The sequence below is a fragment of the Gadus macrocephalus genome, chromosome 18, assembly GCF_031168955.1.
Source record: "Gadus macrocephalus chromosome 18, ASM3116895v1".
NCBI classification, from domain to species: domain Eukaryota; kingdom Metazoa; phylum Chordata; class Actinopteri; order Gadiformes; family Gadidae; genus Gadus; species Gadus macrocephalus.
Window position 1 is genome coordinate 12681297 of NC_082399.1, and position 17500 is coordinate 12698796.

A 17500-nucleotide genomic window follows, 5' to 3' on the forward strand; every position below is an offset into this window, starting at 1 on the left:
CCTTTATGCTCTGTCTCTCGCCCTCCCGCTCTGCCGCTCGCTTGCTCTCTGTCGCTCTCTCTTGTCTTTCTACTGTTTTCTCTCTTTCTCTTTTGCTTGTTCTCCTTCTTGTCTCGTTCTCTCTGGGCTCACTTTCCTCTCTCTCTTTCTCTTTCCCTCTTTCTGTCTAGTTCTCTCTCTCTCTCTCTCTCTCTCTCTCTCTCTCTCTCTCTTGTGCTCTGCGCCCTCTCTCGCTCTGTTTACACTATTAATCTTACACACTCTCTCTCTCTCTCACACACACTCCGTCACCATGCCTTGCAGGAAGAGGGTGGCTTGAAGGAGGATTTGGACGTATTTAACCAAAGGGCATCCATCACTCTCCTCTCGGGCTCCACCCCCAGCACCACCAACACCACCATCCCAGGCCTCTCTCTCTCTCTCTCTGCAGCAGCCTCCTCTCTCTGAGTCTTTGATCCCCCCCCCCCCCCTTTCCTCATTTGCTTTGTTGTTTTTAATTGTTGCATTGCATATAATTACATCCTCTGGCTTCTACACCCTCCACCCCCCACCTGGCGTACCATTGCAGCAAATACGGCTGGGGGTGGTGGTTGTGGTGTTGGTAGGGTGGGGGTGCTAAAGGGTGTTGGCACTACAGGGAGGGGTTTGTGTTAGTGGGTGTGCTATTTGGGCTTGTGGTGGTGTGGGTGCTTTAGGTTGATGGTGGTGGTGGTATAGGGTGGTGCTGATGTCAATGGGTGGTGTGATGGTGCTATAGGGTGGTGGTGTTATAGGGGGGCGGTGGTGAAATAGGGGGGGGTGGTTGCGGTGGTGGTGGTACGTGGGTGAGTGGGCCAGAAGGTGGAGTGGTAGTGGTGATATAGGGTGGTGGCGGGTGGTGCTGTAGCGTGGCGGTGCTATAGGCTGCGGTGTTACAGGGCGGTGTGGTGGTTGTGGTGTAATAGGGGGGCGGTGGCGCTGGTGAGCGCGGGCAGAATGCCGAGTGGAGGGCTGGGGGGTGGGGGTGGAGGCTGCTAATCTCCCCAGAGCTGTCAGTGTCACAGACAAATAGCAAAACTATCAGATGCAGCGGGTTCACCCAGAGGTTAGCCTCCCCAGGTACCTCCCGCACACACTCCCCTCTGCCGCCCGCTCTCCCTCGCTCTCCTCCCCTCCTCTCCCTGTTCCTGTCTCTTACTCTCCCTCTCTCTGTCTCCCTCGCTCTCTCTCGCTCACTTTCTTTTACCCTTTTACTCGTTCTCTCTCTCGCTCATTGTCTCTTGCTCATTCTCTCTCTTTAACTGGTTCACTCTCTTGCTCATTATCTCTCCTCGCTCTCTCTCTCTCTTTTACTCGTTCTCTCTCTCTTGCTCATTCTCTCTCTTTAACTTGTCCTCTCTCTCTCTCTTTTGCTCATTCTCCCTCCTCGCTCTCCTTCCCTCCCTCTCTCTCTTACCCTCCCTCTCTCTCTTTTTCTCTTAGTCACTCTCAATTTCTCTCTCCCTTCCTCTCCCTCCCTCTCTCCCCTGTGCTCTCTCTCTCTCTCTCTCGCTCCTTCTTTCTCTCGTTCCCTCTCTTCCGCGCCGCCTTGCAAATGAGCGTTTGATTCTGCCCTCCGCTGGACTGCGTTCCTGAGATGAATGAGGTTCTGGTGCCAGGGCCCAGGTGGCCCGCTGGTGTTTTCTCTTAGGGAAATGAATGTCTGTGGGAGAGATGTGTTGGCCCCGTGTAGTGGCGCTGACACCTTGGGGGCCGCGAGGGGCCTCGCTGGGACCCCTGTGTTTAATTGTTTTGGTAATGCTGCGCTTTGGGGGTCATTGACACGCCCTTGTGGAGTTACTGGACGATGAGGAGGAGGGTGAGGATCCCCTTCCCGTGCTCGAGTTATTGGCACTCACACAGTGTGTGTGTGTGTGTGTGTGTGTGTGTGTGTGTGTGTGTGTGTGTGTGTGTGTGTGTGTGTGTGTGTCTGTGTGTGTGTAAATGCGTGTGTTTGTGTGCAGGTGTGTGTGTGTGTGTGTGTGCGCGTGTGTGTGGATGTTTGTGTGTGTGTTTATGTTTGTGCGTGTCTGTGAATTTGAATGTGTGTGTGTGTGTGTGTGTGTGTGAGTGTGTGCGCGTGTGTGTATATATTTGTGTGTGTGTGTGTGAACGTAAATGTGTGTGTGTGAACGTAAATGTGTGTGTGTGTGTGTGTGTGCGGTCGTATGTGAGTGTGTGCAGGTGTGTGCATGCGTGTGTATGCATGTACGTGTTTGTGCATGTGTGTGTGTGCCTGTATGTGTGTGTGTGTGTGTGTGTGTGTGTGTGTGCCTGTATGTGTGTGTGTTTGTGTGTGTGTGTGTGTGTGTGTGTGTGTGTGTGTATGTGGGCCAAGTGGGACAGGGTTGTCCTGATTGAGGGATGCTAATCCACATTGAAGATAGTGACAGCTTCTTTCTTCAGGGGGCTGAAGTTTTATAGGTTGTCTGTTTCAAGGAATTATGTGTTTTAATGCGTTCCACGTATTTTACTTCACCTTGATGCTCGGATATCCATGTTCCTCTCTAGCAAAATTCAAATGTCATTATTTGGCATTCGATGATTTTATGATTTATTTTTATTTGGTTTTGAATCGTATTACTAAATTCATATTGTAAATTAAAAACATCTAATTTTTCAAATGCAATAATTAGACAACAAAAAAATTGCCGCAGAACTATTAATTTAGTAACTTGAAATGAATAGTTAGTATTTTTGAAATTAATAGTTAGCATTTTATTATGACACAATACATTCCGGAAATTACCTATTGGTTCATTTCGTACGATATTGAATACAAAAAGTAAAGGGCTTACTTTGTTCTCGTGTAAAAAGGTTTGCGTCATATTACGTTCACATTTTGTTCATTTTCCTGTTACTACAAAAAGGCAGACCATTCAATTGTTTTTCATAATTATTTTATCTGGTACCTCCAAAACACCTCTGTGCATGTAATATGGCTGAATAATGAAAGGCTTTTTGTTAAATATAAATAATACAAAAAATATTCACGTGATAAAAAGGAAAGACAAAAACATTTAATTTCTATTTATTTTAGAAAGTAACAAAGTTTAATTTGAATGGTCATTATTATTATATTATTATTATTATTATTATTATTATTATTATTATTATTATATTAATTTATATTAATTTATATTGAATACCTTACAGTCAATATTTGTTGATTGATCAGATTTACTATTAATGAACTTCAGATACATTTTTATTTTGAATAAATACATTTAATATTAACCTCTTGAGAAATGAATGGCTTTGTTACATTCCCAAAGAAGATAGTTACGAAAAATTATCTATTTAGAATTTAGACAATCCAAAAATATCTATTCGTCCCTTAATTAAAACAAATACATCAAATCCTTATTTTATTGTCATAAATAAATACTTGGAAAGTAATGCTTATATTAAAGTGGTCTTTATCATTGGTTGATTTTCCTGAAAAACTGTCTGAAATACAGTGTTCATTTTCAATTAGTTGGCTGATTTCCTATAATAGAGTGTTGATTTGGGCAGATTTACCTTAAGAGCAGGGTTGAGTATGACTTCTCCTAACGCACGCTGCCTGTGAGCAGACTGGGGCTAACACAGCTTCTTTACCCAGAGAAACGTGGTTCATCGGCACAATGCATAACACAAATAAAGCTAAATTGAATGTACAAATAGGCCATAAACATGATCTACGCAGTTCAAGAGGCTGACTTTGAGGAGAACCGGTGCTTCCGAAGTTGTTTACTTAACATTACCGCTAAAATATTATTAATATTCAGGTAATTTTACGGCAACGCGCTAAACGCATGTTAAGCTCAAAACAAGAGAGTTCTTTAGTGGGTTCTGTTGTCGGCGGCGCCGTCTTCTCCCTGCTGGCTCTTTCACAGACTCTGTGATCCGCTGTTTTTATCACAGACGCAGGAAACTCTCCTGTGGGCCCCAAAACGCCCTGTGTTGGTATTTATATTCCTGGTTCAGTTCTCCGTCTGTGTCAGAGCGGCTGCTGCAAACCATCCCCAGCGATTAGAGGATCATTGTATCTGCAGTTAAGCATTTGAATAGTGGTAGTAAATCTAAGAAAGAGAAGCCCAGGGTTGCCTTCCACGCCGCTTATGGCTGCCCAGAGGGAAGGCTGTGTCACACGGTAAATTTAGCCCCTTAGTCTGCCCCACGCTGGCGGGCCCGCGACGCTCAAGGTGTGGGGGTAGAGGGAGAAAGGTCTGGAAGGATTTGAGGCGTGCTCTGGGATGGAGGTTGTCGTTGTTGTGGTTTTGCTAAACATTCCAGTCACAGACTATGGTGGAGAATTCAAGCAGACAACCATCGTTTCTTCAAAGTATTTTGCATTGAAAGCTGATTTTGAGTGTAAATATGTAATAATGATGTAAATCAAGGAAACCTACGGGACATGTCGTAATGGGCAATAAATATGTTTTTATTATAATACATGTCGCTGGATCCATTTAGCACTGGCGTTTGAAAATATATGGTACGACATGAATTTATGTGGTAATCTAGTCTAGTTTTCAAGTAAATATTTATTTAATAAAAAATGTAGTTCTCAAAACAATGCATCATTTATTGTATCCTTTTTATCATCCTTTTATGTATCTTATTTCGTTATCCGGTTTTCATCCTATCTTTTGTCTTCATTAAAAAAAAATCCTTTCAGTTCAGTTTATTTTTCTCTCTTCCCGTTTTATTCAAAACCATTACCAACCCTTCAAGCGAAACCTCGTCTGTGTGTTGTTTGTTCTCGAAGATGTTTCGGATTAGGACAACAAAAGTCAAAAGCTACCTCCAAACCCCATTGTCTTTAAACAATAAGGAATGCTTTAAAGGAAACCCAATCTGTAATCTGATATAATCCACTATGGGCATGTCTCTTTTTCTTCAGGGCCTACACACGTGTATTTTTAGTCAGAAGGATGGGTGCGTAGTTTCCATGTATCGATGACCAAAGTCCTAATCGAATCAGGCCCCTAACCTCAGTGCCTCTCTGTCTCCCTGTCCTCCCCCTCTGCTGGCCGCCCGGCTGGTGAGACACAAAGTAAAGGCCTCGCGCTCTAATGAGGAGAAATGTATCAATTTAGTCTGGCTTGCGCACAGATGGAGAGCCGGGCCAAGGTGCAGCGAGCTGATCCTTCTTCCTCATCAAGGACGATGTCAGGAGGGCGAGCTCCACCTCACTCCTCCTCACTCCTCTTCAGTCCTCCTCACTCCTCTTCAGTCCTTCTCACTCCTCTTCAGTCCTCCTCACTCCTCCTCACTCCTCTTCAGTCCTCCTCACTCCTCTTCAGTCCTTCTCACTCCTCTTCAGTCCTCCTCACTCCTCCTCACTCCTCTTCAGTCCTCCTCACTCCTCTTCAGTCCTTCTCACTCCTCTTCAGTCCTCCTCACTCCTCCTCACTCCTCTTCAGTCCTCCTCACTCCTCTTCAGTCCTTCTCACTCCTCTTCAGTCCTCCTCACTCCTCCTCACTCCTCTTCAGTCCTCCTCACTCCTCTTCAGTCCTTCTCACTCCTCTTCAGTCCTCCTCACTCCTCCTCACTCCTCTTCAGTCCTCCTCACTCCTCTTCAGTCCTTCTCACTCCTCTTCAGTCCTTCTCACTCCTCTTCAGTCCTCCTCACTCCACCTCACTCCTCTTCAGTCCTCCTCACTCCCCCTCACTCCCCCTCAATCCCCCTCATTCCTCATCGCTTCTCCTCATTCCTCCTCACTTCTACTCGCTCCTACTCGATCCACCTCACTCCCCCTCACTCCTCACTCCTCTTCAATCCTTTTCAATCCTCCTTACACCTCACTCCTCCTCACACCTCCTCAGTCCTCCTCACTCCTCCTCACTCCTCCTCACACCTCCTCACTCCTCCACACTCCTCCTCACTCCTCCTCATACCTCCTCACTCCTCCTCACTCCTCCTCACTCCTCCTCACTCCCCCTCACTCCTCCTCACTCCTCCTCACTCCTCCTCACACCTCCTCACTCCTCCTCACACCTCCTCACTCCTCCTCACTCCTCCTCACTCCTCACTCCTCTTCACTCCTCACTCCCCCTCACTCCTCCTCACTCCTCACTCCTCCTCACTCCTCCTCACTCCCCATCCTCTGCCTGTGCAACCGGCAGCATTCCAACTCAACACCGCCCTCAGGGGGCTGAGCGAGCCTCTCTCTCTCTCGCCCTCTCTCTCGCCCTCTCTCTCTGCCTTCTGTTTCACCTCATCAGCAGGGTTCATCCGGGGGTCAGGCCCAGGCCGACCGCCCCCGCTCACACCCTCCCACCCCCACGCCCCCGCCCGCCCGCCCGCCCACACCACCACCACCACCTTCCCCCGTTCCTGCTGCATCTGCAGCAGGGATGCAGCAAGTACCTCTCACATGAAAGGTGCTGCAAAGGGTCCCCCAGACGCCCCCGAGAGAGGAGTCCATCACCGCTGGAGGGTGGAACACATCCATGTGTCGTGAGGCTGGTCTGTTGATTAGCCCCTGATACAACCCCGTCCATTTTGATCCATAAGGTTATTTCCTTGTGCTCCTCTAACTACGCCACGACGGGACTACATTGTACACTACAAGTACATTGTTGAAAATATCATGCTCCAAGTGTTTCCAACGTGGAGATTCTTTCCTGATTGAAGAACAAAAATAACCAAAGCGTTCCCTGGGTGTGCGGTGCTCTGTGCTGGTACTTTCTCCTGATCTGCCAGCTAATGCAGTAGCTGAGAGTTCTGGCTCTGAAAGCCCCCTGTTCCCCTGCTGGTCTTGGACCGCGTCCCACCAGAACCTCTGGCCCTCTGCTGCTCCTCTTGATGGAGCGCCCACTCTGCTCTTCATGAGTCTTCAGTGCTTTGTTTCTTCCCCTTCTTCGGCGCCACCACCATCATCATCATCATCAGCAACCAACCCTTTTTGTGCATTCAAGATGTTTCCACAACATCTTCATTAGACTACGAGCCAAGTTAGATACTTTCCTCCCCCCCCCCCCCTACCCCTCTTATCCTGCAATTTCCCCTTCATTTTGATGCACTCTCTGCTCCCGCGTCTGATTGACTTTCAGTCTAACCAAAGTGGGTTTTAATGAGAGAATACATTAACTCCCTCTGGTCATGCAAACATAAATCAGTTTTTTCCTCCCTTTTTTCCGCGGTATCAACGGCTGAGCTCGTAGCACCATGCTGAGAGAGTGAATAACCAAATGAGAGATTGTAGCCTCGCTGAACCGCTGTCACGGCCAGATGCATTGTTGTGTCTCCTCCACGTAGAGTTTGAAAAACAAGTTCCACCCGGCGGAGTGTCGGAGCGCTAGGACACCTCACAGGTCTGCTGCCGCAGCTTATGAAAGCCCTCCTTTGTTAGGATTCATTAAAAGGCCACTGCTGGTTAATTACTATTGATCACCCGACCCCACCACCCTCCCCTACTGCGTTGACTCCAATCCTTTCTTGTTGATGAGCATTAAGTAGGCCTACCTTCAGATCAGAATGACGGTGTCTTCAACGGCTAGCCACCTTGATTTACCACGCCTGGGTTGGGATGGCAACGCTCTATCCATCTGCCTCCCAAGTTTTGTAATTGCACTCCGCTATAAGCTAAATAGGTTACGCTGAAATATAAATAAATTGCCGTCAAATTAGCGTCAAAAGCAAAGCTGTGGATGGCACTAATTAAAAAGCAAAAGGGATGAAAATGAAGTTGTGGAATTGCCCTGAATAATTGATAACGCAATTTATGATTTGTATGAAAGAGCGCGGTTTGTCTTCCATTCTGATGAGACGCTAATTAGATGCATTAATGTGTTGCGTGCTCCATGCCCTTACGCCAGAAACTATAAACCAAACCCAAAACACCTCGATGATTGTTGGGTTTTTAACGCTCTAAATAATACATGCCGTCCAATAACATTACCTCGCGATTTCCACTCTTTAGTCCCAAACAAAGAGATGTTAGCGGGGTGATTTCATGAAAGGAAATGGCTCATCCAAGACCAATCTAGGACCCTTTTTGGTGAGGAAGAGGTCTTGAGAGTGCGGCAGGGATGCGATGCATTTCGGTGTTTAGTTGTGAAAGTTGCTCGCGAAGACGGTGAACTAGTGGACCGGTTTCATTTCACAATCACGCCCAGGGGGGGGGGGGGGGGGGAGGACGGAGCCATGGTACTCCTTCAACCACGCCGAATATCCAGTTCTCCAGCTCAATATCAGATTTGTATACAAAGAGTCCGATAAGAAAGGTCAAGCCTCGCGGCGCGGAGGTGTCGGAACACGCACACACGTGTAATGTTTATTGACTGGGCTCGGCCCGGCCCTCCGCTGTTGATTCTGGTACCTCGTGGTCTATTAGCAGGGCTCGACCTTTGAGATAAATGAAGAGCGAGGGGAGGCAGACGGATGAGGGGGATTAGAGGGGGGCTGGACGGGTGGAGGAAGCGGGGCCCCGGATGGGGTGGGGGGGGGGGGGGAGAAACCACATCCATCCACGCATCCGCTGGTGGATGGATGAGGTGGGGGAGTGTAGTGACGGAGGTTTGTTATGATGTAGTGCTACGGGCTCTCTTTTGACCAAACAGTCCTTAGCACCTGTGTATTTATAGTGTCACCGGCCGGTCCGTCCACAAAGGCGGCCCGCTGATATGTGAGCTGAGCCTGCGCCGCAAAGGTGTCTTGGGGGCTGTGCCGGCGGGGTGACCCGGTAATCTGTCAGGCCGGCACTGCAGGGTCATCCCATCACTCGCTGCATAGGCTCAGATGCCTACCAGGCCACATACATCTCCCCCATGTTGAGTACAGCCACAACAAAACAAGTAAATGGCAGACACCTTTTACACAAAGAAGTTATTTTGATTTTTAAATGAGGATGGTGAATGAAATAACTTAGGAAGTTGGGATTGGGGTATAGCATGTGCTCTTGTGGGGGTGTGAATTGAGTCAGGAAATTGTTTTCACATTTTTTCAAGGAACGAGGAAGAAGGTGTCATCAGTCAATGCTGGGGGGATTCCCCTGTTTAAACTGCAGGGCCGAGACGCGGCCTGACATGTTTGGTTTTCTTAGCGGTTAGAAAGGTCCAGCTGAAGGGGAATGGATTCCAGGCCCTTTCTTTGTCATCAGTTGTCTGAAGGGGGTGTCACGCTGACTGGTGTAAATGGCCTTTAAATTGTTCCTGTGTGTTAAAGCATGAAGGCGGTGCCTGTTGCCGTTCTTTTGGCTCCTCTCCTTGTAAGGCTAATGTCTCATGTCTGGAGAGGAAGCTCAGCGTTGTTTTTCCTCCTCCCTACAACGGAAGAGGGCCCTTGTGGCTGACTAGGGGTCAGCTCTCTGATGCATGTGCCAGCACTCAGAAGGGTTAAGAAAAGAAGCTGGGCTAGTACTTAGTGGACTATTACCCATTATTCCTTTCTTATTGAACGAATTAGTATAAAACCTAATTTATACGAATCATAGAATATTACCATCTTTGACGGAAACCGTTTTTAGTTTTTTTCCAATGACAAATCAACGTCTTTCGTCCAATCCCATTCTTCACACAATGCTAACTGCCTTGGCAGGCCGAGTGGATCGTGTGCCACATCTCTGGGCCAGCTAGGTGTGCCAGTGGGTTTCTGCGCTGTCACTCTTGCAGCGGGGCTCCGGCGGGCTCCGGCAGAAGGCAGAGGCTGGTTGGTATTCCGGCGGTCACTCCCATTAATAGTGCAGTGTGAGCAGATGTATGGACTGCAGCGCTCAGCAGCACTGTACATGTATCGATCCCAGGCTCAGGCCCGGACACCCAGTGGATTTGATCCATTGCTCAGAAGGCTGCATCATGTTCGCGTGTTCGAGTGTGCGCGGGCGTGTGTTTCTGCGTGTGTGTGTGTGTGTATGTGTGTGTGTGTGTGTGTGTGTGTGTGTGTGTGTGTGTGTGTGTGTGTGTGTGTGTGTGTGTGTGTGTGTGTGTGTGTGTGTGTGTGTTTGTCACCCTCGATCGAGTGTGTGTTTGTGTGTGGGTGAGCCGGGTGCAAAGGACTACGTATGCATCCTCTTAATGAAGAGTCATGATAAAGACGGTTCTGTCTATCGCCTCTGTCCACAGACTTGGGGGAGATCCTGCCGGTGGCCCCTCAGGACCTGAACAACGTCCTGAAGCAAGGCCACCTGGAGAAGAGGAAAAGAGGTGCAGTCCTGCAGAAATCACCCCTGATTCACACTGACCTGATGAGGAGCTCAAACTGGTTTCACCTATTTAAATAGCTTTACTTCCAGCACCAAAATACAATAAGCTCTCCCCTGCTCTGAAATAACAACATCATTTTTTTGTTATAAAGCAAAATAAATGTGACGGATACCACTACTGTCCACGCTTAAGGAACTCCATCTCTACAGTCCTCGACTAACCTTGGTGTTTAGGGAGAGTTTCTGAGGGAGCGTGACCATTGTGTGTGATGCTTTTCCTTTTGTCCACGGCAGACCACAGCTTCTTCGGCTCCGAGTGGCAGAAGAGATGGTGCGTGCTCAACAACTCAACGCTCTACTACTTTGGCAGCGAAAAAGGTTTGTCGTCGCCAGTTAACGTAGATCCCGACCCGCGCCACGACGACCCGTGGAGCGGGTGACGACGGAGCCTCAGCGCCTCACCGCCCGTTCTCGTTCCCTCAGACAGGCAGCAGAAGGGGGCCTTCTTCATCCACGGCTACGCAGCGGCGCAGGTGGTGAGCCTACGCAAGGAGAGGCAGAAGATGTCCTGCTTTGAGCTCAGCGCCCCCGGACGGCGCAGCTACCAGGTGCGTGTGATCACAGTGGCGATAAGCGCGATAAAGAGGGTGATCCCCGCGGGGGGATTGGAGGAATCCTGCCCGCTGGATACGCCGAAAGTGGCTGTATACCAGGAATATACCTGGGCATAAATCTTGTTTCAATATTTAACGCTCTCTTCCTCATTATTTGTTTCCAGCGTTCCAACAGGGACATCGGTTTGGCTTTTATATTGCGTATACTTAGGATCTTTCTTATTACCGCTGTGGATGAAGCCGACTGTGTGACTGGAGTCTCAGAAGGGACAGGGCATTAGTCGGTCTAACAAGCCTCGGTGCAGTGGGCGTAGTTACATGCCCGTGTTCGCATCGCAGTCCTATCAACAGCCTATCTTTCGACCGTTTACCGACAGCCAGGGGAAATGGATGGAGTGCGTTGTTCAAGGAGTCCAATCCTTCAGGTTTTACATGAACGTAAACACTGCGTTAGGTATCACATAATGACGACGGTAATCCTATCCCTCCTGCACAGTTTACAGCCAGCAACCCCCAGGAGGCCAAAGACTGGGTCGACCAGATCAATTTTGTCCTAAAAGGTAAGTCAACGTGTCCACCTCGTCATGGCAACTCAGCAAATAGACTTAAAAGGACGACCCGATATCTAATATATTTTCAGCAGATTTCCTTGATTTCCTTGAAGATATCCAAAGGGGAATCTAGGGGGAAGCTCATTCTCATAAATTGTTTTCAAGAAACCAGCCAATAAGAAGAGCTCAGCAGCCCCAGCCAGTTCAAAACTTAAGGGCAGCATTAACGAGTGCCTTAGGCCCAATCCCATTTCTACCCCTTACCCCTTCAAAACAAGGGGGAGGGGGAAGGGGAAGGGGTAAGGGGTAGAAATGGGATTGGGCCTTAAGCACGTACCACTCTAAGATGCCCCTTTCCTTACACACACACACACACACACACACACACACACACACACACACACACACACACACACACACACACACACACACACACACACACACACACACACACTCACAAACACACCCTCCTTCCCCTTCCTCTACCCTTTCCCCTCCTACCGAATTCCGACTTTACGGGAAATTGATTGGGAGAGATCCCCCCTCGGCATCGATCCCTGCCGGGCGGGCGGCGCGGGCGGGGGACCTGATACCCTGTGTTGCAGTAAGCGGTCACCTCCAATCACAGCGCTGCTCCGTCTGAGCGGCCCGCTGCGCCGCCGCCGCCGCCGCCGCTCTAAAACGGGCGCACACCGGCCCGGCGGTTTGCGGGAAAAAGTAACTGACACTCTGCCGCTTGTATCGGCTTTGCCCTCTGCCCGCTCAATCTTCTCCTGTTGTTTTTGGGGGAAACCGAGTCAAGGATTTGGCGGCTGAATTAGTGCTGGGAATCAGGCTTTTATTTGGAGCCCATTGTTGCTGGCGTGGAGTTTCTTATTGTCCTGCCGGAATTCATCAGAACTAAGTCTTCAAAGGCGTTCTGTTGGCTTTGGATCATGTTTTGTTTCCCCTGTAACTTCAAAAGAGATGCCGCACTAGTGATTAAGGTGTGTGTTGATGTGAATGTGCGTGTGTGCTGGTGTGTGCATGTGGATGTGTGTGTGTGTGTGTGTGTGTGTGTGTGTGTGTGTGCCTGTGCATGTGAATGTATGTGTGTGCATGTGTGTGTGTTGATGTGAATGTGCGTGTGTGCTGGTGTGTGCATGTGGATGTGTGTGTGTGTGTGTGTGTGTGTGTGTGTGTGTGTGTGTGTGTGTGTGCGTGTGCATGTGAATGTATGTGTGCGCGTGACATTCAAGGCAGGGCAGCTGTCCAATCAGCACCGCCACAAGGCAACTCACTCTCCTAGTGGCTGTGGAACACTCTTCTTTAACGCTTTGTTCCAGACCCCCCCCCCCCCCCCCCCAGCTGCGCCTTCACAGGGGGGGTCTGGTTCTGGTTCGCTGCGAGGTGTGTTCCATGACTCAGGGAGCACCAGTCGTCACCCTGCCTCTGTCTCCTGGCAGATCTCCAGTCCGGTGCCATCCCATTCGACGTTGACGAGGAGGAGGAGGAGGAGGAGGAAGAGGAGGAGGAGGAGGAGGAGGAGGAGGGGGAGGAGACCTACGATGACATTGACGGGAGGGAGGAGGAGGAAGAGGACGAGGACGCTATCTACGAGATGCTGCCGGGTTAGAGGACGCCATGGTTACCTGGCACACGCACACACATGCACACACGTACACGTATACACGTATACAGGCAAACACATGCATTCATACAGAAAAGCACACAAATACACAAACACGCAAGCAAAACGCAAACACACATTCACACACATGCACAGATACAAGCAAACACAACACAGGCACACAAACCCACACTCAAAAACACACACAAGGATACACACATGCAAACCCAACACATACACACACTGACACACACACACACACACAGCCACAACCCACACAAACACATGCAACAACTAAAGACCAATGTATGAGTAGGCACAGGCAATCATGGAGCACAGATAAATACAAGGAAAGACAGATACGTGCAGACAAACACACACAAACACACACACATGCACACACATGCATCCACAAGCACACGCATCCATCCATCCATATATACATACATTCAGACACACACATATACTCACTCTCTCTCTCTCACACACACACACACACACACATACAAAAACACACACATACACACATGCAAACACATACAAACCTACATACATACATACACTCATTCACAGAACCGTATACTCACACACACCCTCACAAACACACACACACACACACACACACACTTGCACTCCCCCCCCCTTGTGCGTGCCCATCCAGGGGTTCTGACGGCGGCCCAGACGGTTGTGGTTGTTGTTTGTGTGATTGCCGTCTCCAGCGTTGACGGCCGTGCTGCCGGGTGCCCAGTGGCCTGCCTCCCGGACTGATCAGCCCTGATAAATCAGGCCGCCCTAATAAGGCTGTCAGGCCCGCGCCGCCGTTAGCCCGCCGCGCACGCCCCGCCCTCCAAGGGGAGGGCTCCGTCGCCCCCAGACCGGCCGACCGGCGCTCCTTTGTCTCCCGACCTGAGTCACGACTGGATCAGAGCCGGCTGCCGAGACCTCGTCAAGAGGCTCAGATCATTAGGAGCCCCGTATTAAGCCGTTCTCTCAGACGCCACGCACACGCTCCTAATGCATCCTAACGGATGGAGCTGACGATACCCGCTGCAGCACCAGTGTGCGTCTGTGTCTGTGTGTGTCTGTGTGGGAAACGGAGGGAAGCAAAAGCACGCTTCTTCTAGGATGTAACGATCAGATGGTTCCCGGCTCCCCACCGCGTGGTGGAGTCCCATGTGTGGGTCGGCTACAGGATCCTGAGAAGGACAAAAGGGGCAACGGGATCTCTTCAGGGCTCCCCATCCATCACCCTTTCTATTAAAAAAGATGCATCAAGATTCAGTTTCGCTCGGCGAGTACATTACCTTTGCCAAAATCATTGGTAAGTAAGGAATCAGTCTTCGGACTGTCATGGCGGCGCACAAAGCCATCTGGGAAGGGGTACAGGCCCTGACCACAGATGGCATATCGAATGACAGGCTCTTTCGTTCACTTTCTCACCCCTTCACTTATCAATCACGCCGGCTGGTCTCTTTGGTCCCGTCCCACATTACCCAGTGACAGGGAGCAGATACTGTCAGACGATCCTCCCTTTATCCTTCTCCCCTTTCCCAAAGAGCACTGAGCTCTCCCAAACATACATGAATTTGAACAGTCTTTTTCTTAATCCCCTTACTCATCAAAATTAATTTCTTGGTCCGACAAAAAATGCTCACGTCTGCTTATCAGCGATCAGTGTCTAAAATATGTTTTTCGTTGATATATAATTTTCAGCTCTCTGAAACCCTGATGAAATATGATATGATATCACCGCGTCGCTCAGTTTCAGCAGGAAAACCATTATGCAGGTCTCCTCTTTCCCGCTGCAACATAGGTATTAGTGTTAGCCTGGGGGGGACGGGGGGGGTCGATCTAAACAATCATTTTCCAGGTGATGAGCGCCCTCCATTTTGTCGGAGCCAAACAGGGTTCCCGTTGGCGTGAGAACGCGACGGAGGCACGGCAGGGGAGGCGTGTGCTCGGCTGCTGATGACAGATTTTATCGGCTGGAAAATGAAATCAGTCTGATACAGAAACTGCTGGCCCGTAGCGATCGCCCCCCCCCCCCCCCCCCCCCCCCCCTCCGTTGAAGGATGCTCCCCTCGTACACACCGCCGCCTTGAGCAAATGTTTGGACTCTCCGCAAGGAAGATGGCACTTTTGTTTTGGCTCGTCCTTTTGTCTGTCTTTTTCTCCGCTCGCTTTTTGTCCTTCTTGTAACCTGCCGGTAGCTATCATGTTAGATTCAGGGGAAATGTTAGCCCTGTAGTCATTGATATCATAGGCAACATCGTCTGCAGATTGTCTTGTCTGTAGGTTGGGCAGGAGCAGTGTGAGGGGTGGGGGGGAGGGGGGGAGTGAACACTGCTGAATATGGAGAAGCAGAGAGAGGGTCAGCCTGTGGACTTACTGGAAGCAGGACAGAGCGTTGTGTTGCGGCAGGTGGGTGGAGGGGCCTTGACGGAGATCGTACGGCCGTTGTGGCGGCTGTGAGGTCGGAGTAAGAACGGGTGGGCTGGGAGGTGGAGGGGCAGATGAGATGGAGCACAGAGTTCTCTGTCACCACTTAGAGCAGCAGATGCCACGCCCCCTCGCGATCGAAAACGGCGACACCCCCACCCCCGCCGCCGCCCCTGTGGGTGCTGCTCCCCTCCCCCCAAAGGGATGCACACAGGGTGGTGCACAGCCCGTGAGGGCTGTGCACCACCCTGTGTGCATCCCTTTGGGAAAAAAAGAGAGAGAAACGGCCGCGTGCTATCATCAGAGTGCACGATGATAGCACCGCTCTCTGGCTTCAGGATCTCCCCCGTGGTATAACTAATGACATTGACTTGGAGATAGTTATGAGCTATTCATATTATCTATTAGTGCACCGGCCCTTTAAGATAAACGACGTTGGTCTAAACCATGCATCATCTGTTGTTATGTGTAAGGAGGCTCTTCACTCCATTAGAGGAAGGCCTGTTTTTCCCAGCACATATTTCGGGGGTTTAATGTTTTTGTGTTTGTGTGTTCATTTCTTTTAGGGGAGGATTCTCTGGAGACGATGGATGAGCCCAGCGAGAACAGCAGCAAACCAGGTCAGAAGCTCACCAGAATTATAACCCTGCCCTCAGCCTGCCTCAGGGTGGTCTTCTGAGGGTTTTATGTATATTCTACAACAGATTATTGTTTATTATATTATAGATTCCTACTTTATTTGAGCTCTAAAACATATCCTAATTACTATGTTGACCTTAGGAAAGCATGCGTGTAAATAAATGTTTTTTAATGGATATTGAATGTGTGTGGGTGTCTGTGTGTATATGTGTGTGTGTGTATGTTGGTGTGTGTTTGTGTGTGTGCATGTATGTGTGTGTATATGTATGTGCTTGTGTATATGTTGGTGTGTTTTGTGTGTGTGTGTGTGTGTGTGTGTGTGTGTGTGTGTGTGTGTGTGTGTGTGTGTGTGTGTGTGTGTGTGTGTGTGTGTGTGTGTGTGTGTGTGTGTGTTGCAGAGTCAGACTACTCTAACTACTACCAGGGTCTGTGGAACTGTGAGGGCGACCAGCCTGATGAGCTGAGCTTCAACAGAGGAGATCTCATCTGCATCCTGAGCAAGGTCAGTGTTCACCACCAGCCCACTGTTCTGTGTGACTAGTTCCTACATGTTCTCCATTGTGAGGTTCTAAATACTCTAAAATGGGAAGTTCTAAATACTATAAATTAGGAGGTTCTAAATACTCTTTAAATGATGTGGTTCTAAATTATCTAAATGATGAGGTTCTAAATACTCTTTAAATGAGGAGGTTCTAAATGGGGAGGTTCTGAATACTCAAAATGATGAGGTTCTGAATAAACTCCAGGCTTGAGGTTCAAAATATAGTCATCAATGAGGTTCCTAATATTTTCAATGATGAGGTTCTAAATATACCTCATGATGAGGTTTTACATATTTTAGATGATGAGGCTCTAAATATTCTAAATGATAAGGTTCTGAATATTTGCATTGATGAGTTCAAAACATTTTGTAAATTCTGAGGTTCTTATTGATGAGGTTCTAAATATTTGCATCGTTCAAGTTTTCTCAAATTCTCAAAATGTAATATTGATAAGGTTCTCCATATCCTCATCGATGAGGTTCTTCATATTCTAAATGATGAGGTTCTTCATATTCTAAATGAGGAGGTTCTAAATAGTTTAATTGATGAGGTTCTAAATATTACCAATGACGAGGTTCTAAACATGATCATTTATGGGGTTCTAAATATTTTCCATGGTTCTTCGGTAACGCAATAAAAGAATCCCAAAATCCAAGGCATGGGATCCACACGGTTGACCTTTAAAAACCATCGTTATTTCCTTAATATTTCATATCCTTAATTACATTTCTCAAGTCCCCCCCCTACGATCCCAGCCAAACAGGCAATAGCCTGATTTAAATGCGCATGATTAGTTACCCTCCATTTTCCCTCTCATTATTTAGCGTTGACAAAATAAACCGCTGCACCCCTGCACCGGCGTCGGCATTAACTCTCAATTAGCCCGCTCCCGCGCGCCGTACCTCCACCGGCGGCGCCGATAACGCCAGCCTCTAAGTGCCCCCGCGCCGCGAG

The 17500-nt window shown here is 48.8% G+C and overlaps 1 protein-coding gene across 1 annotated transcript in view; it reads left to right on the forward strand.

Moving 5' to 3' along the window:
* Nucleotides 1-17500, forward strand: part of skap1 (src kinase associated phosphoprotein 1) — a 35893-nt gene that overhangs the window by 4033 nt on the left and 14360 nt on the right. Inside the window, exons 3-10 of the mRNA XM_060037274.1 lie at nucleotides 9623-9697; nucleotides 10044-10153; nucleotides 10447-10530; nucleotides 10636-10760; nucleotides 11263-11326; nucleotides 12763-12927; nucleotides 15932-15985; nucleotides 16403-16506. Coding sequence (XP_059893257.1) covers nucleotides 9623-9697; nucleotides 10044-10153; nucleotides 10447-10530; nucleotides 10636-10760; nucleotides 11263-11326; nucleotides 12763-12927; nucleotides 15932-15985; nucleotides 16403-16506 — 781 coding nt within the window. The remainder of the gene's footprint in view (nucleotides 1-9622; nucleotides 9698-10043; nucleotides 10154-10446; nucleotides 10531-10635; nucleotides 10761-11262; nucleotides 11327-12762; nucleotides 12928-15931; nucleotides 15986-16402; nucleotides 16507-17500) is intronic.